Source organism: Nanorana parkeri, unplaced genomic scaffold (assembly GCF_000935625.1).
Source record: "Nanorana parkeri isolate BGI_ZX_2015 unplaced genomic scaffold, ASM93562v1 scaffold1076, whole genome shotgun sequence".
Taxonomy (NCBI): domain Eukaryota; kingdom Metazoa; phylum Chordata; class Amphibia; order Anura; family Dicroglossidae; genus Nanorana; species Nanorana parkeri.
In genome coordinates, this window is record NW_017307344.1 from 408,501 (window position 1) to 431,573 (window position 23,073).

A 23,073-nucleotide genomic window follows, 5' to 3' on the forward strand; every position below is an offset into this window, starting at 1 on the left:
TTTACTATATATCTATATAGATCTATATATCTATATAGATATATATTAGGGCTGTGAAAATTAAAGATTAATTTCTCGATTAATCGTTAAAAACTTTTTAATCGATTAAAATTATTTTGATTGCTAATGAGAACACTCCCCTCTCTGCTGGCTTCCGGGAGTCCCGTCGGCGATCGGACATCGACGTCACCGGACATATATACATATATACACACATATACATACACACACACATATACATACACATACACACATACATATACTGTATATACAAACACACACACTGTATGTACATAGACCCAGCAATAAAACAAATGTATTTTTATAAAAAAAATATACTGTGTACCAGCAGTTGCCCCTTAAATACAGATGAGAAAAGTGCTGACATTGAAAGCTCTGAGGCTCACAGAGGAAGCGTGTACTGCATGGAGCCATCATTGCTGAACTCTACTTTTAAAATGCTAGTTGCCTAGCTGTAATGCTGATTCAATGGCTGACCTGAAAAGTATGCAGATCAGGAGTTTGGACTTCACTCTGACTTGTCTGTACACTGGTTCACAGTCAGTGAATCGCTACTGAAGACAGGGACAGCCATGAAATTAGGAGTAGGTCAGCAATGGCAGCCTCTATGTCTGTCTTGATTTAATGTCAGCTCAATGTAGAGTTCAAACAATATCCTAGCAGATAACTACAGGGTGGAAAAGTCTGTGGTGGTTCATACAAACATCAATTATTGCCATAAAAAGTATAAGGCTAATCTGTATGAGTATCTTTAAGATTAATGGCATAAAGTAAGGTTTTATTTGTCCCAAAAGTATGGCTGCATGTGGCTTTGGGTAATGGTACATATAGATCTTCATATGATCAATTACAGTCAGATCAGAAAAGGATCCAAATCTATGCTCTGTCTTGGACCTCTGCAAACACATCTTGGCTGACCAATTTCAGAGAAAGAACTGATCACCTGGTAAGGGTTTGACTACTATATAGAATTATTGTCCTAGAGAATGAACATTATATGACTGCCATCTTACGTCAAGGGCCAGCTTAGGACAACCTTTGGGGAATTAAACACCCAAATTCAATATGCCAATTTCCATGTAACAGCCTTACTTCAATGCAGACTTCAAAAAGGTAATCTGGAAAAATATATTTATTTAAATATATCACTACTTTCATGACAGCCTTCCACTAGTGCTGCTTCACAGAACTTCCCCTTACCTCCTCCAGATCATGCACTCTAGACCGGAAGCTTTCTGCTGAGCCAGCACTGATCTTGGCATTGGGAAAGGTCCAGTTCTTGCTCTGCTGTGGCAAACTGTGATCCCTACTCGCATCTGCATTAGAAAAAAAAAAAACCATGTTAGATGACCAATAGCAGCTATTTAATGGTTGAAGCTGTCATTTACATTAACCACATACAGTAATTATTCAGAAGAGTGATATTAACAGCAATGTTTATGTGAAGATCTAGTAAATAATTAGAATGCAGCTTCATGTCGTTAGATCGAGGAAAGACTAATTCTATTTGGTTGGTGTGAGTTGCTACATTTTACATTTTCCCTTGCTTTACTAATTAGGTCTATTTACAGTATGTGCCTGAAAGATAACACTACTACCGCTTCTAATAATCAAGCTACTGGGAGATTTAGAAAGGCATACCTTCTCCAAACATCCTGTGTCCCACAGCAGGCTCCGGTTCTGCCAAAAGTGCATGGAATGCTGGGATACTCTGATGCTGTCCTGGTGGGTACATTTCCTCTACACCCCTCATGTCCCTCTCCAATGTCCGTGCTCTTCTAGGAACCTTAGGGAAAGCAGAAAACCTTCCCACTGGAAGGACAGAGGGGGACTCCAGCCTAGACTTTAACTTTGGGGCACTTTTGTTTGGTGTTCCTCCACAGTAATCAGGTGGAGGAAATGTCCCAATGCCACTGTCCAGGGTCCGAGTGAGTGAGTCACAAGCTGTGGGGAAAAATAGAAAACAAATCTGTAGGGTGGGCAAACTGTTTGAGCCTAACAATACTGCACCTACATAGAAAGGAAGCAAGCAATTTGACAAGATGACTTGGTGTCTCAAGCAAAGTAGGCCATTTTGTACCCCACACACTTGTTTATCTGAAGTACAACTCTAGCCAAAACGTTTGCTTTAGCTTTGGATAAGGTAGAAAAGGCAATTTTTTTGTCAGTTTAACAGATGCAACAGGACGAAGATATCTCCAATGTGAGACACATTCTCAAATTTCAAGGACCAAAAATCTACTGGCAAACTAATTTGCTTCATTTACTTTTTCTTTGCATATATTCAGTGTTTGAGTAATCACATAACATTCTTCAAATGCAAAAAAAAAAACCCAACACAAAACACTAAAACTTAATTTGAGTATACAATGTTTTAGATATCCTTTGCCAGAATATGTTAGGATTCTCATTCTAACCCGAGTCCCATAAATAAGGTCAATAGGGTATTGCATCACATATACAGATCTTACCCCACACCATTATTTCTATGCACTGCACTGATGATGGCCAACAAGCCTAAAGAAGCTGAAGTTTGGAATAAATAGCTCTATAATATTAGGCTGTATCTGTGCTGTCAACTGGCAGTTCTGGATGTATATTTGGTAGAGGGGCAAAAAAAGAATGACATGGCTCCACGCACTACCCTAAAATGAGGAATAGGAACTTATTTCTGGGATTTGTAATGGAAGCAAGATATGCATCTCAAATCAGATCAGATCTGTAAATGTACCTATAGTGGTCAATCTGTAAATCTTTGAAAATTATTAGTGTCATTGTTTATTGTGTATTTCCAATTTTGCAGCCAAATTGGGATAACACCTCACCTTATATTTGTTAAATGTTGCCATTCACATAGCATAACCTAAAAATATATTTAAAAATAGCTGTTTATCTCCTTACTTTCTCTTTTATTGCTGAAAACATTGTACTTAGCTTTCCTTCTATATGATATTAGAGAGGGTACTGTGGGAAATTGTGTTTACCAGAATTATAGTTGAACTCCAGGAAAACCAACCCCCCCTAAAAAAAAAAATGTCTTTGGGTTCTGCATTGTATGTTAATGCACTTGATCTCCAGTCCTGCAACAGTGAGCGTCCACCTCTCTCCCCCTCCGTATGTGGAAGGCAGCAGGAGGTCTTCGGAAAAGCTTGTTGCATCACAACCTAGGGATCTCTTCAGGTAACCAATAAAACGGATTGGGGCAGCTACAGAGAAGGGGCAGCTACAGAGAAGAGGCAGCTACAGATCATACAACACTAGAACTAAAGTATATTTATACACAAATTCTAGATTTCCCCAGATAGCTTATAGCCAGTAACAATTTCCAGTCTTTAAAGGACGGCATGGCATACAGAAACAAAGAAAGTTTTCAGATACCTGCAAAATGCTGTGAATTGATAGATTCAGAAATCCTCTCATCAGGAGGAAGAGCCACTTCTCTGTTCTGTTTGGAGAAGGAAGAATATTTTAGATTCAATGCTGTCATCTGGTCCCAAGTATCTGGCTCTTATATACCATATGCCTACCTGATCTATGTTCTTCTGCTCACAGCGTTGGACATGTGTGACCATCCCATTCCTTGGAGGCCGAAATGGTCGGACTTCCTTGTTTTCAGGTGATAATCTTGGAAAATCCCGCAGAGGTGTCTTCCCTTCCAGGCGGCCTTCTAGAGGGGGGTCTTTACCATCCACCCTGAAATGGGAGAAAATAGTTACTCCTTAATTTCCATAAGTCATTGAGTTTGCAACAGCAATGCACTGGATCAAAGTACCAATGCAGAATATTAACTTGCCATCAATGGCCAACTTGACCGTGTATCAGAGTTCCTACAATATGGTTACTTGACCAATGTGTAACAGAGTCAAATTACTGAGTGAAAATGGTCAGCCCATTTAAGCTTTTATTATTCAAAATATTAGTGTAACAGATTCCAGACACTCTGTATATGTGTGCTTTTTTTTATATGAGTGAGGATATGTATAACGTACCAAAAGAATCTTAAATCTTGCATGAATTTGATCATTTGCTACAATTAATATCTGTCTTAAATTAAGCACACTGAATAGGCCTATAGCTAACAAACCTGTATGGGATTTTACACACATCAGAGTACAGGATATTACAAAAACTGTTTCAAGCTCTTAAAGGACACTACAACAAAATGAATGACATCATAATACATCAAGGTTTTTTTTAAATTTTTATTCCTCGAGCAAGTGATTAGAATGCGCATGTTACATTCTTTATACTGTTCCTTCAATGAGAGTGCTCTGTCAGGAACTCAAAATTTTGATTAGCCGTAACTGAGTGAACTTCAGACAATAGAGAATGCACACTGATAGTCTAAAAAGGTGACAAACAGATTCCAAGGTGGCAGTTGAGTTACTGCTTTAATTTACTTTTGAAGACCTCGTTTAGCCTCATACTACAGAATACAAGGACAACAGAGGAGTGAGGATCAACAAGAAGGTGTAGACCTGGGAAGAACTATGAGAAGACCTCACCACTCAAGGATTAAATGAAACCCTTTTCTACTCACAAGAGCTGGATCACTCACTAGGCAAACTACGCTGAAGCCTAGGGCTCAGCAAGTGTCCAGTGAGCCATTTCAGCCTGAAAACCTGCCCCCAGCTTTTCACTGTCATGCTACTAACCTTCAAAAAAACAAACAAAAAGGAGCTTACCTAACCATATTGTTGCAATGTATTTTGGTGGGTAACCGTTGCCACTCTTGGCATGTGTGTGCTCAGTTTTTTTAGCAGTGCAGCATTGATGAACAAACCGTGTTTATGATCAAAGCTGCACTTTTTAGGCTGTTGCCACTTGCCAGACTACAATCCTCGGTGGAGCTTAAATGAGAGATGACAGGTAACCAGGTCTGGTCATTGGGCAGGTAGTGTGAATGTACTCTTCAGCAGCCTCCTCTCGGTGTTCTTGCTATGAAAACCACACAGTCAAACTCCAGATCAGATAGGAGAACAAACCTAAATCTCTGAGCTGCAACTTACCACAATGCCCAATAAATGAGACAGGCCTTTGGTAGCATATCACTAACATATTAATTTCAGCATCTGCAAAATAACTTAATGGAACCTGTACTTTATCCATAGTTGACAAAGGGGGTTATTCACAAAGCTGCCAAAGGCTATTCACTTCAGCCTTGTACGGCTGATTTCAGCGGCATTCCGCTCGACTATTCTGCTCGGTACCTCCAAGGTAACGAGCTGAATAGGAAAACAGTTAAATAAAAGAAAAAGAAAAAAAAAAGTGAAAAAATTTTCAAAATGTGAACATAGGAAATGTTTTTTAAAAAAGAAAAATATTTAAAAGAAAGAAAAAAAAAGATTAAAAAAAAGGAAAACAATTGGGCGGAGCTAGCGTTGACAGCTAGCTCCACTCAACTGTCTCCTATTGGCTGGCACCTGCCAGAGTATTCTAGCAGGTCCCGCCTATGAACAACTGGGCGGAGCTGGCCGGGACGTCACGGCCGGCTCCGTCCAGTAGTTATTAATGACAGATCAGCATCCTCAGGTCATTTGGGGATGCTGATCTGTCATTACAACTGGGCGGAGCGAGCCGTGAGATGCTTAGCTGTCATTTGCAAGGAGATCGGTCGGCCCTTCGGCTATCACTCCGTCTCCGTCGAGCCGAAGCATATGCCTTCGACTCAGATGAGCCACTCGGCTGCTGTACTGGCTATTGTGAATAGCCCATACAGCAGCCCTTCGGTTCGACTGCATCGAAGAGCAGAGGCGGCCGAAGTGAGCAGAAGGATCAGCCGAAGCTATGGCTAGATCCTTCGACTCTTTAGAGAATAACCCCCTAAGTTATATGTTTGTTCTGCCACTTTTATTTGTCTTTTGTTGTTGTGTCCTTGTTGGGGAGATTTCAAGTTGTTTCCTGTCTTGGTGACAGTGTCATAGGCAGGGCGTGATGGGATATCCTTCAGATGGGGATGGAATAGGAGAGAGCAGTAAAAGCACATTTATTTAATAGAGTGTGGAAGGCTTAGAACATGTCAGGTTTTTATTGCTCTCTGTGTCATATTCCTGTGACACCCACACCCTCTCTTGTGTTGGTGTCCCTGGCACAGGAAGAGAGCTCCCCAATGAGGATACAGACAGCAATACAAACTGAGGAGATCTGACTCTTATTCACTCTATGAAAAATTAAAATAATATTCGCTGAAACTGAGCTTTAATGTACACAATCTATCAATAAGTGTTGCTTTAAAAAATCCCTGGTTCTAGGTTTAGTTCTTAGTGATATATGTACATAGGGAGTCACATTGCTCATTACATATGTATGCAATGCTTTTTCCTTAGCAATAAAACACAATGACTAAGCTTTACTGCTTCCTTTTTGTTAATGCAAGTCATCCTAAAGATGTCTTTAAAATATCACTAACGCTTTGCAGGTGCCAGACACAGCAGATTTGATCTATGGATTACCTCAACATTACAAAAGAAGGTGGTGTTCAGTAGTTCACAAAAGATAGTGGGGGACTGCTGATAATATTGTTTTAGCTATCTGTTCAGTGCACAGGAAGTCACTTGCAGAAAATTGATTTCATAGCTAAACCCAAGAACAAAAATGTTGTTGGCTTTAGCTAAATACGAGAAAGTCAAGCCCCAGTAATAACGTGAAACTAAACCAGAGAGGAGAACATAAGCAGTTTTACTAGCCAACAGCAGGTATCTTGAGGTGTCTATTCTTGGGCAGGACTTTTAGAAGTTTCAGGGCCTATTCACACCATGTGCTGCGGTGGGGTTAACGGGTGTTATGTTGCAGTTACCATGTGTTGCAGTAAGGAAGCCCATTCAATTGAATAGGCTGCCAATGCAACACAAGTGCGTCAGGGTGCCATTCAAATTGAATGGCACTGCAATACGCTAACACATGCATGCTGTGTTACCACACATTGTGGTACGGCGTGCTACTGCAATGCACTGGTGCACACAAAAGTTAAGGAAAAGCAGAAAGAGAAAAAATACAAAACTCAATAAGAAATATAATATTCAAAATATGTAACAGAACGAAAGTTAAAAAATAAAAGTTAACAGTTAAAATAGATTTACTAAAAAATATATTATAGTTCCTCTTTAAAGATGCAAAGCATTCAGAAGTAATGATCAGCAGGAATGAGCAGCTCCCATGCAAATACTGGCTGGATGAAACACAGCCAATGTTACGTTTCAGTCACAGAGAGGGCACAATGTTGTAGCTCAAAGTCGCTCATTAGCTGTGTTTCTGCGTGACAATGTAGCGCGATGTCACAATACACAAGTGTAGCTTTTGCCCAGAAATGAAACCTAGGAACACTCTCCATAGAAGCAGGAAAGGGCATCAAAGACTGCTTGTGATTGGATACTGCTCAATGTAGCAGCCACAAAGTCCTTGTGCTGAAATGCCAAAAGAAGTGATACGTAGCATGTCAAAATTTGCACTGTAGCTCAAAGAAGCTCGATATAGCTCAATGTAGCTCTGCTCAAATATGTGCAGAAAAGCGCTTATTTTGTTGTAGCTCAGTGTGAATGGGGTCTTATTCTGACACTTTAACCTGAAGTATTAGGGGCCCATTCACCACACCTCTGTTTTGGTGCATTTTTGAGGAATAGTGCATGCAGTACTGTTCATCCTCTTAGAAAATGCACTTGCTGGAAACTGCAACAATACCCTGGGGTTCATAGACGTGAACTATGCCTTATACTGCAATGCAGCAATCCTGTTTTACTTACCCTGCAGTGAAGTGTGTATGAGCCAGCGATATTATCTTTTTCTGAGAAAGCCAAGCAAGGCTTGTCAGTCATTCAAAACATGGGGAGAATCTAGTAGGGTCCCAGAAAGTTTTAGGCCCATCAAGGAATTTGACCCTGCCCTGCTCCATCCCAAAAAGTAAAATCTTTTCCATTTGAGGTACAGCTCTAGTTTAAGCACTATTTGACTGAACAGAAAGTGATCAACTTATACTACAAGTTTATTTTATTAAAGCAAAACTTAAAGGATTTTTTTTGCATATTTGATATTTCGGGGCAGGATAGTTAATCAGCTTTATAGATACTATATAATTATGTTATTGATGTATGTAGTCTTTTAAAGTATTCATTGTATCTAATAAGACATGTTAATTGGCAAGAGATGAGTGGGCCTCAGCATTCTTAAATCATGCAACATTCCTGCTTCAATTACCCCAAAATCAGAAATATACATATTTTATCTCTGAATTCATGATACTCACCGATTTAAAAGCTGTTGCATAAAGTTGTCCGCAGTCAAAGACCTCTGATTTTGCGCCTGGTCCACAGGCACAAGTGTACGATTTTTATCCAGAGAAAGTCCATTAATATAGGCCCTCTCCTCCTGGAGAGCTTTTCTCAGATCCTCTGCTTTTTCCATTAACATGGAGATATTTAGGCTCTCACCCTTTACATCTCTAGTCCGAGGAGAGCCTCCAGCAGCCCTGTCCCGTTTTTCCTCCTTCACTCGTCCAGCCTCCGGTCTACGGCTAAGTGCAGGCAGCTTACTTTTTTTTAGGCCAAACCAGCTGGCAATACCACTGGAATTACGTTGCTTAGGATCAGATGAAGGTGAACGATGTTGTTCCTGCAACCTCAACATGTTTTCTTTAATGCCCTTCATGACTTTTTCTTCTATAGCAGAATGCAGAGCACTTAGTGGAAGACTTTCTGTACCCTGTGGGCCTGTGCTACGAGGACAGGCATACTCTGGACATGTCCCAGCTTTCTTTCCTATACCAGCAGATTGCATTCTTTGCTTATCTTCACTAGAGGATGTAGGTTGCCGAGAACTTGGCCTCAGCTCTTCACTTAGAGGTCGGGATACAAGAGGTTTGGCTGTTGCTTTACTGGGGGATTTGGCAGGTAACTTTGTTGGACTGCCATGAGGGCTGCGAGGAGATTTGCTAGGGACAGGTGGTGCTCGAGGCTGATTACGAGGTCCATGAGGGGAGCCTGGTGGATAGTTTGTGGTAGGTTGGCGAGTGCGAGCAGCATCAGACTTTTGGCCATGGTACCGTGGTGGATAACTCTCAGTGGATCCAGGTTCAGGAGTCCTTAAACTACTAACAGCTAAGGATCGTTTCATTGATGGTCGTAGTTCAGGTCCATCAGTTATTACCCTAACGTTCTCTGTTCCTGAAACAGTGAGCTCAGACTGTTGGCTGTCTGAACTCCTCAGCTTTCCCATTCTTTCTTTAAATGGGAGATGACCAACAGACTCTACAGTTTTTCTGGAAGTTACATGTTTTCTATTGAATGACACCTGACTATGATTATCTTCTGTACAATTTACTTGGGAATGAGCACAAAGTCCAGGAGAACAGCCAAAAGAACACACTGAACTAACCAATTTTGAAGAACCCTCCAAATCTTCGACAGTTTGGTTTGCAGTGGAAAGTTCTGAATTTTTAGCTGGAACGTTCTCATAATCATGAGACTTTTTGGTACAACACTGTACTGCAGGTCTACTTAGTAAGCTGTTAGAACTTTCAGTTTGCCCTTGCCTACTGGAATCTGAATTTATTAATTCAGAGGGAGATGGTGGATCAACATCTACTTCTGGACGAGGTATTTCTTCCGCTGCCTTCCTACTTGGGCGTGGAGAGGGAAACGCCTCATAATTATTGCTCCGACAAGGAATTTTGGAGGTTTGGGTGAGCTGAGGGCTGAGCCTCAGAGAATTTGGACTCTGAGACTTCTCCGCTGAGCCTGGAAGCTTCAAAAACTTGAGAAATTTAGCTGGAGATGGGATGTGAGGTGTTCGGGATTCAGTGGAGGGAATAAGTGCATCTTGTGGGTCAGAGGAGGAAGGATTAGGAGCCATAGATGAGGGCTGAGAACAATCATCTTGTGACTCCTGAGTTGCACTCTTGTGCGTTAATTCACTTGTGTCTCTTGGTAAACTTAAAGTGCTCCCAGGAGGAGGACAAGGTGAAGCACGTCCTTCATATTTATGTTCTGAACCCAATGGTTTAGCTGGGGAATCCCCTCTGTCTGTAACTGCTGGTGATGTTGCTGGCATATGCTGACCTTCTACCACATCATGAATGCTTTTGCTATAGCACGTCAGTGAGTGAAGATGCGTAATGTGTCCCCTACTGAAACCAGTTCCATCAGAATGGCCCTCAACCGGGCCCCTTTTATCTCCTGCTCCACGGGAGCACAAACAAGGTGCTAAGCCCTTTGCCAAGTCAGTTAAGGGTAAACGCGGTCTGATTTCACTTATCGGAGGAGGTGGTTCTCCAATATCATCATCTGAAGAGGAAGAACTTCCTTCTGCTTGATGTGTGGACTGCTGTGTTTCCTCTGCTGCCAAACCAAGGTGTTCTCCTCCACCCTCTCCAGGGCTACCTGCTGGTGGTTCCCGTTGTATGGACTTCCATTTGAGCAATTCCTCCCATCCACTTTGGGCCAAAAGCAAACAGGAAGCCCAAGGTTCATCTGCACCAAGTTCTTGAGGGGTCATACCCTCACCATTAAGATAATCCAAGCCATGTTCTGTTCTGATGCGCAGCCCATTTCCACTAGTCGATGGCAAGGCCCCAAGATAAGTTGAAGCAGTGCAGCTTGGTCCGGACTGAGATCCTGTTGCCTCCAATCTTCGTAGAACTTCCAAGATCTGTGCCTTTTTCCTGAGGAATGGAGACATGGTATCTAGGGAGCGACAAGATGACTGGGCTCTCCCAGAGCGCTGCTTCTCCTTTGGGTAAAAGAAAAGAAAAGCTATAATTACAAGTTTTGGATAAGCCAACAGTGAGAGCTCCCTGCCATAGTTCTCAATTTCTGTCTACATGGGAGTTTTGTAGCCATCTATCCTTGCTTGTTCCAGGTCCTTCTATTTAATTCAACAAGAGAGTGGGACAACTCTCATAATGTCCAAAGCAGGCATACAGCTGCAGAAACTTGAATGTACATATTTCACCAATAGACCAGACTTGCCAGGTAGTTTAAAATTTCACCTTCTACCAAAAACTGAAATACCAATTTTGAGTGAACTGACGCTTTACATCTTAAAGGTGCTGTTAAAAAGTGACACTAAACTCAGAAGTTAAATCTTAAATATGCATTCAAGCACCTTAACGGTTTACAAAACGGTATCTTATTTGTGTGTGTTGTAAAGTAGCCACCACTCCAAGCTCGCTCTTGTAATAGACTACAATCTCAATGCAAACTAACAAACAAAACATGATATTGTAGTCCATCACATGAGCGAGCTTGGAGTGGTGACTACTTTACAGACACACGCAGGGACCATGGGGAAAAAAGTAGCCACCCTCCAGAAGGAAGGACTGTGTCAGTACCAATTCAGAGATGATTTGAGCATCTTCAGCTGAGTGATACACAAATAAGCTACATTTTTAACAGTTAGGCTGGGTTCACACCTAGGCGACATCGTTTTTGTGCGTTTCTATGCAAGTTTTTGTTGCACATTTTTATGCCTGTTTTATGTGCATAAATCAGATTGTGCAATTTTGTGAGCAGATTGTAGCTCATTGACGTGAATGAGCAAAAGCCTGCAAAACACACGCAAAAGCACCGCAAACGTGTTTTCCAGCCAATCCTATTAGGTCTACGGGGCCAAAACTAGCTGTAATATGGCAAAAAAAAAAAAAGCTCATGTACTTTTTCCAGAGACGGGCGTTTTGCTTATTGCAACAAAACGCTCAGATGTGAACAGGGCCATAGAAATGAATGGGATTTTTGGGGGGCATATTTTTTAGCGTTTTTTAGGGCAGAAAAAGCACTACAAAACGCTCAGTGTGAACCAGGCCTTAAGGTACTTGACTGCATTTTTATGATTTAACTTCGGGTAACAGTGTCACTTTAATAACACAAGAAGCAATAAAAAGCAGTGACTTGTAGCGTTGTTAGTTGGCAGTATAGAGTGACTTCAATCATTGGTACATACTGATGTATAACTGGTGAAAGTCACTACTGCTTACTGAACATAGCAAAAAGTTGTGCATTTAATGCTGCAGGCCCAGGCATTCTAAAATACTTTTAAATTTAATAGGTGGACATTTTTGCAATGCCTTCAACAATCTCAGTTTTTCCCACAATGGAGAGGAGCGCATATATCGGATTACCTCTCTCTGCAGTACACATTGTCCCAGTGGAAGAGAGACAGGCACCCTCTCTAGATCACCTCCCTGAGAGTCAGATACAGCCTGCAGTGGATGCAACTGGATAGGAACAGAATAAATGAAACAATATTATATAGCTGCAACCACAGTGTTCACAATGGATTTTATATCGTAGATAAGGAATGTATGAAATCATTCAAAGTGTATTTTTTTCTAATATGTACTATAGACATGCCCATATTAGAACTGAATGTATCATACATTCACATAAGAAAAGAAATTCTGAATTATCTGAATGCACCAATTCCAAAGAGAACACTAGAGTACATTACATGCACTATAATGCTCTTTGAGTAGCTATGAAAACATGAGTGTTTTCAAAGGCCTTTTTAATGGACTATATAAAAAGAACAAATCAAGAAGAGCGAGAAAGGCTGGGTGCCTGGCTGTACCAGCAACCATCTATACCCACTACTGACTAATAGTGGGCATTTACAAAGGTATTGTATCCATCTATGTTACAAAAATATGTTATTGTAAATAAAAGCAGGTAGTATACCAGCACATCTGTACAACAGAAAATAGAAGAAAGAGTGCCAGTGATACATCGTTACAATATAGCAGAAAAGAGAAGGTGATGTGTTGTCACATGATTTACTTTTTTTTTTTTTTTTTAAGAGCCCGTGGACGTGCATCATAAAACAAACTTCCCCCTGTGAACAAAAAAAGTGAACCGTGAAATCACAGCACACAAAAACGTGCACAAGGGTGCTTGGTCCTTCAATAAAGAAGGGACCTCGAATTCCCGACCCCCCGGGGCGCAAGGCTCCTGACAGGGGTTGAGATACTTTGGTCCACCAGCCCGGAGACTGGCGGACCCCGATCCTTCGGGGACCTGCCGAAACAGGTCCCACCCAGTACTAGGTAGGGAGCTCTCCCGAAGAGAGACTCCCTGGTTCGGGAGAAGGCAGAGAACCCTATATTAGGGCACAGAACCTCCTCCCCAGCATCGGGAATAGGCCCCGAAGGAACCTGCACCCTAAGCAATCTGTGGGTCAAAATTTACAAAAACACAAAAATGTGCCAATCGTGCATGAGGTGCAATAAATAAAGGAATAGTGCCAGTGCACCACGCTGACAGGCCCTAGGGGCCGGGTGCTAAAAAATTGCCCCGGACTAGCCATAAGGCCTGTCCAAGAGGCGTTGTGCAGAAATTGCAAGGTGGTGTGTGACCAAGTGCACAGTGAGTCAAAGTGGGTCTCCCACACCCAAGTGACTTCTGAGCACCCCTGGGACGCCACCCCCAGGGGGCACAACACCACGGGCTCTGCTGCCTCCCAACCCTCTAGCCTCGACCAAGCTTCGCAGCCATTCCCATCAGAAGGTAGTGCCGTCAGGGGTCCATCCCTACCACCGGTGACAAGCCCAGCATCACTGGGTCAGAATCTAACCAGGAGGGACTGTACCCCATCTGACACCCACCAATTACGCCGGTAAATACTAAGCCACCATCCTAAATCACCTCGAGAAGGAGTGGTGTCGTTCTTCCACCGGCAACTGATAAGAACAGATACTACACTTGATCTTAGCCAAAAGGCCGAGAAGTCACATGATTTACTAAGCCAGATCAACTCATCTGTGTGCTTTGTATGTGACCTGATTCCTATAGATACAGCTCTTACCTCCGGCGATGATCCTGAGGAGCGCTGCAGCTTCTGGTGAAAGAGTTCACTTAATGCTCTGTTCTGACGCTCAAGGTCAAACACCCTCTTTTTCAATTTAATACATTCTTCCCGGAGATCCTAGCAAAAGTAACAGAATTTAAATTACACAAAAATGAATGCGCACATAATACAAGTCTCCAATAAGCAAATCAGATGTCTAAAATCAGAGACAGAAAGAAAGAACAGATTAGGAGGTAATTTACATTGATGTGCAGGCTACAGGAACAGGTTTTAAGCCACCCTGGCATGCCAATAAAAACAGAACTCACAACTTAGCTGGAGCCCTTCAAAAAATATCCAAACAAAAAGGTACGGACTATGACATAAAGCGGTCTAGCTTTTCAGAGCGTTGGAGAATATGTAAGAGGGTCCTGGTCTCCTGCTCACATCCACAGCTTTTGGGCCTTTTCTGTGCACTGCGCTTATCAGTATATTGTCAAAAGACAACAAACCCCCAACTGTCAGACTAAATGAGAGCTCAGAGAAAAGGCTAGAAAACGAAAGATGTGGAAAAAGTTGACAGCACTCCGCAGATTTACAAAACAGATCCCAGGAAAGACACCTTGGTGTCCATGTTTTAAGCAAAACTCCAAAACTGAGTTTTATGAATTGAACTCCATCACCAAATATACTTTTCTAGCGTGTTTTGTGCCATTTTAAGTAAATTTGTTTGACAGCTTAGCTTTAAAAAATGTGCCAGTTACTGCACTGAATTCGGTCTCCCAAAAAATCATCTTTGAGTCTCAGCAGAGATGTCTTCTACCCTGGTCTGGACTGGTAGAGAAGTCACAGAGGGAAGTAAACACATATCTTTGGCTTGCTAAACTTGACAAGCTCTGCACTGACCACATCCTCTCTGCAGGATGTCGGATTCTGAACAACTTCACTGCTCTACAGTTAAAGGGTGTTTGTAATGCATGGGGAACTTCGTGCAGATGGTGTTTCTGGTGGGATGGAACCCAGCATCCAACATTTCTTTTTAGTTCTGCTTTTGCACATAAGAAGCATTACAGCAGTGCTGGAGATTGCCAAATGAATAACTGCATGTGACAACTCCATGGATACATCATTTAAATGTTCCTGTATATATTTTGTCCCTTACATATTTTACCAATATATAAGAAAATTATTTCCCCTGGGAAAAAAACTGTTGGTAAGTGAAAGGTATCTGATACAAAAAGGTAAAAAGAATACAATTTGCTTACCTTTTGATTTAAAAGTGCCTGCACAACATGGTTTGCAACCTATCAAAAAGAATACAAGTAAAACATATGAACATATTTCACCACAATACCTTCACATTCCAGTTCATTTCCATCATCTTAAAAAGGGTCAGAAGAAAAATATTCTAAGAAACGTTCTGGAGACTTGAGCCCAGAAATGAGCTAACACAAGGACCTACCACTACAAATCCAATGAGATGTCAAAGTGCATTTACTAACACAATAATGAAAGTGCCTGGAAATAAAGACTGAGAAGGTAATATAACAAAAACCATATTTTAAATATTGTTTTCAAAAGAATACATTCGTCAGCATACAACATTTACACAACTTTTTTTTTTAAAGAAAAACTTTTGTAACAATTATTTTGAATTTCATATTTACTAAACAATTATTTCAATTTACTTATGAGACTATCAATAATTTGCTGTGTGATTGACAGCGATTTAACATTGTTAGAAGTCTTGGGGGTCCATAGTAACTAAAGAAATGTATCCCATCCTGGCTTTATTCTCCGTTGGAGTAAAGAAAAAAAGAAACCCACACACAGTGGTCAACTAAGTGCCCTAGTTGGCCAGTGGTGACTTGCTACACCAGCACTAACATCACAAGGCAGAGAAGATGCCTTGTCTGTGGATTCCTCACCAGTTTGTACAATGCAAGGAACAGGTCCACATTACTATTCATTGCTCCAGTGGTAGTTTTTCCAGAATCTATCACTTTCTAACTTTAGCTTGGCTGACATACCTAGTACAAAAGGTAAAAGCCTTTAAATCTCAGCCAATCAGAGCCTTTTGAGACAGATCGATCACCATATACTAAACCGATATCCTTACCAATCCTACTACAGATGATAAAACAACCATGTATGCTTGAACACAAAGTAAAGAGAAAAAAAGGCTTCTCGCATATTTCAGAGCCAATATCCCCAAGTTAGTTTAAGCCGATCTTTAACATTACATCATAGGACAGCCTTGTGCTTGGCTCTAAAGTCTTAGGAGCTGAGGGCCCAGTTATGTGTATCAAGTCTTATCTTCAGGATTCGAATACGGAATGAGATTTCTGGAATTCCATATGGGTGACACAATAATTGAAGCCAGACGTGGGCTGTGAAATATTTGGATTCCCGCAGCTGTCTGTAGCACACTGCTATTTCAGTGTCTACCCTCTCACTGATGGATGGACAAGTGTGTTTCATAGACAGTCCATTGTATTTATTAACACCCCCCAGTGTTGGGTTCACATTACATACAATACCATAACGGGCATTTCCTACCACATAAAAGTCTAATAAATATCTGCTTCAGGAGTGTGATGCTTTCCAGTCATATGGATAGCTATCATATTGCAGCTAGCAGTGTATTTAGCCTCCACAAACCATACAACAATCCAACATACCTCATCAAGGCAGCGCTCGTATGTTTCCCGCTGAGTTTCATTGGCTTGGGCAAGAGTGGAGTTTTCAGCCTGCAAGATGCATTCATAAACATTTACAACATGCAGGAAATGATCATTCCCTGTATGTGTAATAATATTAATAATTCCTAATTTACATCAATGTTTTACTTGTCATGTAACAAAGTGGAAGAACAAGAAAGAGTATGCAAAGAGTGTAGCTGCACTAGGGCCCAGAAGCTGAATGAGGCCTAGATTCTATTGCTTCCTCTGCAGAAAAGTATAAGGAGGCCCCTCCACACTTTGTTCTGTTACTCTGAACTCTTACTCATAACGTTTTAATTATAGATAAGCACTTTGCAATCTTTGATCTGAGCTAGTCTCAGTCTGGTTTAAACACCATCATGCAATACTATGCAAAGTTGATACTCTGGTATGTTAATGTAGCTTGATCTGTGAAGTCATTTGTTGTAACTGGACTGGATTTCAGTGACATGATCATCTCTTTGTTGGGAACAGAAAGTAAGTATGGAATTTACAGATAATATGATTATTATGAAGGGGACGCAACCCTAATATAAAAGTGTATGTTAACCCTTTCGCTGCCAAGCCCTCCGGAACATTTTTCAAATCAGCTGGCCAAGCCATTTTAGAATTTTCTGCAATTTTTTCCTATTGGTTTGATTTTCAACTGCTGCGTTGCTAGCGTTTGTAAAAGACCCCCCAAACCATATATTTTCTGAAAGCGCAGGCCCGGTAGAATAAAAAGATGGTGATACTAAATTTGTAGGCCCTGCGATAATTGCGCAAATGTTTCTCAAATTAAAACAATGAGCATCTATTATCTGCTTCCTTTTGGTTTCTTAAATATACCAATGAAAGAGTTTTGTTATAGCTTGTCCCGTGTATGCAAAAAAACAACAACCTGTTGTTCCTTCCAGAAATCTTGTGTGTTGAAAACTTCCTATGGGAAATGAGGATGTGGGAGGTTATGATGAGAGGTATGTGTTCTTTGTAATCAATCGGAAATGAAAAAGGCAGGGCTGACACCACGTGCTTACGAATTCAGAGCAGGTAGAAGCATGCTATATTTCTGGCACATAAAAGGGTATTTTTCTGTACTTTGAAGGGATTAAACATGGGGGAAAGTGTATGTATTTCAGAAATGTACTAAATATTTTTTTTTGCCTTGACATACACTTTAATTTCTTCCATCTTTGTCACTTTAGTTTTGGCCCTTTATCAATACAGTCTCAGAAGATTAGTGCCTTCGAAGGAGAGTAGATTCCTTCTAATCAGAATGTTTAGTAATATCATATATTGATTTCATTTGCTGTCCTGGGGGGGTGGCTTCTGGTGTGCCAAACTGGAATCTTGCCAGTGCTCTGTGGAAGTGATGTACTTGCTTGGGGAGACATTTCCAGAAGCCAAATTATATCCATTATATGAAATCTAAGTGGGCACAGTGGTGGAAACGGCTATCTTAGTTGCAGGATTAGAGGGGCAATATACAATTTACAGTATGCTCCACAGTAACACCCACCCACTGGGTCGGTGTGACGAGTTATTACAATGCATCACACTTTTTTTGTAACTTTATTGAAATATCACAAAATGACAGTTTACTTGACTCTATGCATTTAACTGTAAATGCTTTTGCATTTAACTCTTTACACAGTGCAACACATCACCGCATGCCAACAAACCACAGTGTGTTGCAGCACACAACAATTGTTTTCAATGTGCCCTAATGATGAGCCGGCATTGATCAATGCTGATCAATGTAGCTTAAGGCACCAGTAGTGAACGAGTCCTACAAGATGAATGTTTTCCTGTAAGGAAGTGCATATTCACAGGGCTGAGTGAAATTGTGTCAGTGTGTTGAGGAAGCACATCCTATGGACATCTTCCATAAGTTTGCAAACATCTAGATTGGTATGGTAAGCTGGATAGAACTTATGGAAATTCAATATAGAAATACATAATTATTTTTAGTTTTTGACACAAACAGGGTATTCAATGACATTTGGGAAATAAGTGTTCACATTTCCCCCCCAGGTACAAATCGGAATGACTGCTCTAGGAAACACCTAATTTCATTATGGGAAACTGCCATAAATTCCCATAGCGTGTTTACAAGCAAAAATATATATTAGCATTTGCCTCACCTCAACCTCTCGTAATCTTTCCAGAAGCTCCTGGATGACTAGCGGCTCAGACACCCCTCCACTAATAAGCCGGATTTCGTCCTCCACCTCCGAAGTCATTCTCTGAAAAGAGGAATACACCCAAGCTTAGTACTGACTGACATTTGACATATAGCCAACACAATACAACGTGCCCGACTCCAAAAAATAGGCAACAAAACACAGGAGACATTTAATAGAGACAGGAATAGAAAACAGCGGACGCACATCCATGAGGGCACAGACACATACTTGGATCTAAGAATACCAAAGACTAAACAAGGCCTTGTGTTTTCATTGGGCTGCCAGCTGAAGCCATTTCATTCAAGTGGCAGCAGTCTTACCATCAGAACAGAACTAAACAATAAAGCATAATGATAGTGGTAGTAATATGAGCAGCGGCAACAGAACTCACATCGAAAAGCACCTATACAGCCTTAAAGGTAAGAAGAGTATGGAGTCTGCCATTCCCGACTTCTCCTTCAGAAACTGCTAGTTCCCTGGCTGTCATCATAATTCACCGGCTTCAAAGTTTGTGGAGTCAACAACAACAGCCTAAAACCTAGTATTTACTGAAGAAGGTCAACAATATCAGCCTTCAGATCCATCTCAGTAAAGGCTTTCTTTAAAAGTCGGCCAATAATTTTGTACTAAACACATAACTGAAAAAGGAGTGTATGGAGCACTTTTTACTTTGATAACGAAAACCTGTGTATTGTTAATGTGTTGGTAAGCCAAGACCACCCCAGAATTTTAGCATTGCTTGTTACCATGGCAGCACCAGGATGTTAGGATAATTCTTAACGGCTGAAGAAACTACAGAAGCGTAAAAGGTGGAGCTATCAGGTGGCAACTGTCAAATCTGTTTTTCAGTTTTCTCTCTGGAGGTCTGTATTTCCTCCCAATATAATATTTGTTGATACATTTAAAGGATGCAATTACTCTTTAGACCATATTTATGGCTTTACGTGAATCATGGCCACATCCGCAGGCCCTAACCTGTCCCACTACCTGAATCACAGGGTTCTCCTACCCCCCAGTCTGCTGTAACTTTAAATTTGGTGCGGCTATGCGTGGCTCCGCCTGCACAGCTGCGTAATTTATTAGGCTCTCGTTGACACAGAGGCGTTTTGTCGCGCAAAGCAAAGCTCGAAACAAAACGCTCAAGACAAGGAATCCCATTCATTTCTATGGCCCCCTGTTCTATGGCTCCTGAGCATTTGTCGCAAGCAATAAATTGCCTTTCTCTGGAAAAACATGAGCTACTTTTTGGCAGATTACAGAGCTTTTTGGTCCCATAGACTTCATTTGGAATCGCCAGAAAACATTTTTGCACGTTTTGCTGCATAAAGTTTCCCATTGTATTCTATGGGACCAGCAACGGGCGTTTTCTTCTTGCGATAAACACTCAGGTATGAACAGGGGCTACAGACATGAAATGGATTCAATGTCTTGAGTGTTTTGTCACGCTTAGCTTTGTGCGACAAAATGCCTAGGTGTGAACAAAGACTAACCGATCCTTTGACAGGACCTGTGGATGGAGAACCTACGGGGCGTTTGCCACCCTTCTCAATGGAGTACAAATGGGTCGACGTCATAGCACTTCTACTCGATTGACACTACCTCCCATCCCTGTACCCATGGATGGGAGGAAGAGTCTACAGGTCGTACAGCATTGCATCCATGATCCACTGAAGGCTCCAATAGAAAAAATAAATAAATGCACATTTTGTTTTTCTTTTATAAATGTGTGCATTTTTTTTAAAAAGAAGAACCTTGCCTTTAACCATAAAAATGTGTATAAATTGTGTTCAGACAGTAATAGCAAGCCTGTAACCAAAATCATAAAATCTTTAAAAAATAATGTTACTACACTATAAGGCTTAGGCAGTTAAAGCATATCTGAACCCAAAAACAAAAATACATTTCATAATTGCAGTTTGCCAGCCCTTAGATGGGGTGGATGCATTTGTTTTTGTTTTTTCAGTCCAGGTACATTTTCTCCAAGTTCAGAAACACCTATTGCTCCTGCTAGAAAACCCTGTCCTTGTAACTTATGGTGGCCATACATTGTACGATTTACATGAATGGTCTTTGGAACCAAAATCAAACAGTTGATAGTACATCACTAATTTTCGTTTTTTGATATTGTGATTTAAATATTTTGATCAGTCAGGTTGGAAATGTTTTCTCTGACTGAACGAAAAATCAATGGATCAGTGGGTTTTTCAATCGTAAAAAATCTCAGCGAGAACACACCACGTGAGCAAAAGGAATTTACATTGTTTGTCAAAAATTGGTTGGTTAGTATGGCTAACGAACGATTTCTGAAATCGACATTTGACTATGCTTGACGGGGAAGTCTTAGTGTAAGCGAACGAGGGTTTGCGCGAGAAACGAAAAAATTTCTAACGAAAATCGTTATCTTTACTGTGCACTAAACTGAAGTCTCAAATAATGTTATCATTTTGCCCAGCTATCTCCTGTAAACTACAAATCCCACTGCCTGCCACCACCATGCACTGGAGATTTGGGCCTGTTTGCGGTCCAAATCCAAAGAGCAGCCTAGCGTGACAACACTGCTCTACTATAGATAAGGTACAGTAAGTAAGCATAGTCAATCTAGAACAAAAGTGTTTTACGGGAAAGATCACTAAGTGAAAAAAATAAAGGGAATGAAAAACGTGAAAAAAAAAACAAATGCAGCATCCACATCCAAGGGCTGATAAGCTGCATTAGAGTGGATTTGTGTTCTTAGGTTTACATATGCTTTAAAAGGACAATGCAGTGAAAAGTCACTGCCTCTTTCGAACCAATGAATCTTTTAAGTAAATGACTTCTTTAAACTAATACAGGTACACTATAAAGTAACATATATATATATATATATATATACACACACACACACATATACATACATACATACACACACACACAGTATATACACACACACTATATTGCCAAAAGTATTGGGATGCCTGCCTTTACACGCACATGAACTTTAATGGCATGTCGGTCTTAGTCCGTAGGGTTCAATATTGAGTTGGCCCACCCTTTACAGCTGTAGCAGCTTCAACTCTTCTGGGAAGGCTGTCCACAAGGTTTAGGAGTGTGTCTATGGGAATGTTTGACCATTCTTCCAGAAGCGCATTTGTGAGGTCAGGTACTGATGTTGGACGAGAAGGCCTGCCTCGCAGTCTCCGCTCTAATTCATCCCAAATGTGTTCTATCAGGTTGAGGTCAGGACTCTGTGCTGGGCAGTCAAGTTCCTCCACCCAAAACTCACTCATCCATGTCTTTATGGACCTTGATTTGTGCACATAGTCACGGAAGGGGCCATCCCCAAACTGTTCCCACAAAGTTGGGAGGATGAAATTGTCCAAAATGTCTTGGTATGCCGATGCCTTAAGAGTTCCCTTCATTGGAACTAAGGGGCCAAGCACAACCCCTGAAAAACAACCCCACACCATAATCCCCCCTCCACCAAACCTTATGCTTGGCACAATGCAGTCAGGCAAGTACCGTTCTCCTGGCAACCACCAAACCCAGACACGTCCATTGGATTGCCAGACAGAAAAGCGTGATTCGTCACTCCAGAGAACACGTCTCCACTTCTCTAGTCCAGTGGCGGCGTGCTTTACACCCCTGCATCCAATGCTTTGCATTGCACTTGGTGATGTAAGGCTTGGATGCAGCTGCTCGGCCATGGACCCATTCCATGAAGCTCGCTACGCACTGTTGTTGTACCAATCTGAAGCCCACACAAAGTTTGGAGGTCTGTAGCTATTGACTCTGCAGACAGTTGGTGACTTCTGCACACTTCAGTATACACCGACCTCGCTCTGTCATTTTACGTGGCCTACCACTTTGTGGCTGAGTTGCTGTTCTTCCCAGTTGCTTCCACTTTGTTGTAATACCACTAACAGTTGACCGTGGAATATTTAGTAGCAAGGAAATTTCACGGATGGACTTATTGCACAGGTGGCAACCTATCACGCTACCACACATGAATTCACTGAGCTCCTGAGAGCGACCCATTCTTTCACCAATGTTTGTAGAAGCAGTCTGCATGCCTAGGTGCTTGATTTTATACACCTGTGGCCATGGAGGTGATTGGAACACCTGAATCCAATGATTTGGGGGGGTGTCCCAATACTTTTGGCAATATAGTATACACACACACTACAAAATTATGTCTAGAACTAAGAATCAGTTATAAACACAAAATTCACGGGTTAACAAAAAAAAAAAAAAGGTTAACAATGGGCCTCATCTATTCCAGGACCCCACAGTGCTGTATCTCCTGACTTTAGCATAAAAGGACATTGTCAGCAAAAAAAACCTGGTTGCGTGCTAACTATAGTGGAGCAACACATTTACAGTATTAAGTCATATGATCTCAGTCAGTGCTGTAAGAATCT

At 41.2% G+C, this 23,073-nt stretch overlaps 1 protein-coding gene across 1 annotated transcript in view; it reads right to left on the reverse strand.

Moving 5' to 3' along the window:
* NCKAP5L (NCK associated protein 5 like) overlaps window positions 1-23,073 on the reverse strand; it is a 35,453-nt gene that overhangs the window by 1,853 nt on the left and 10,527 nt on the right. The window contains exons 3-12 of the mRNA XM_018567626.1: window positions 18,635-18,736; window positions 16,470-16,538; window positions 15,054-15,092; window positions 13,807-13,926; window positions 12,128-12,223; window positions 8,261-10,740; window positions 3,549-3,714; window positions 3,400-3,466; window positions 1,663-1,965; window positions 1,222-1,337 (exon numbers count right to left, since the gene is read on the reverse strand). Of these exons, the coding sequence (XP_018423128.1) occupies window positions 1,222-1,337; window positions 1,663-1,965; window positions 3,400-3,466; window positions 3,549-3,714; window positions 8,261-10,740; window positions 12,128-12,223; window positions 13,807-13,926; window positions 15,054-15,092; window positions 16,470-16,538; window positions 18,635-18,733 (3,555 nt within the window). The 5' untranslated portion in view covers window positions 18,734-18,736. The remainder of the gene's footprint in view (window positions 1-1,221; window positions 1,338-1,662; window positions 1,966-3,399; window positions 3,467-3,548; window positions 3,715-8,260; window positions 10,741-12,127; window positions 12,224-13,806; window positions 13,927-15,053; window positions 15,093-16,469; window positions 16,539-18,634; window positions 18,737-23,073) is intronic.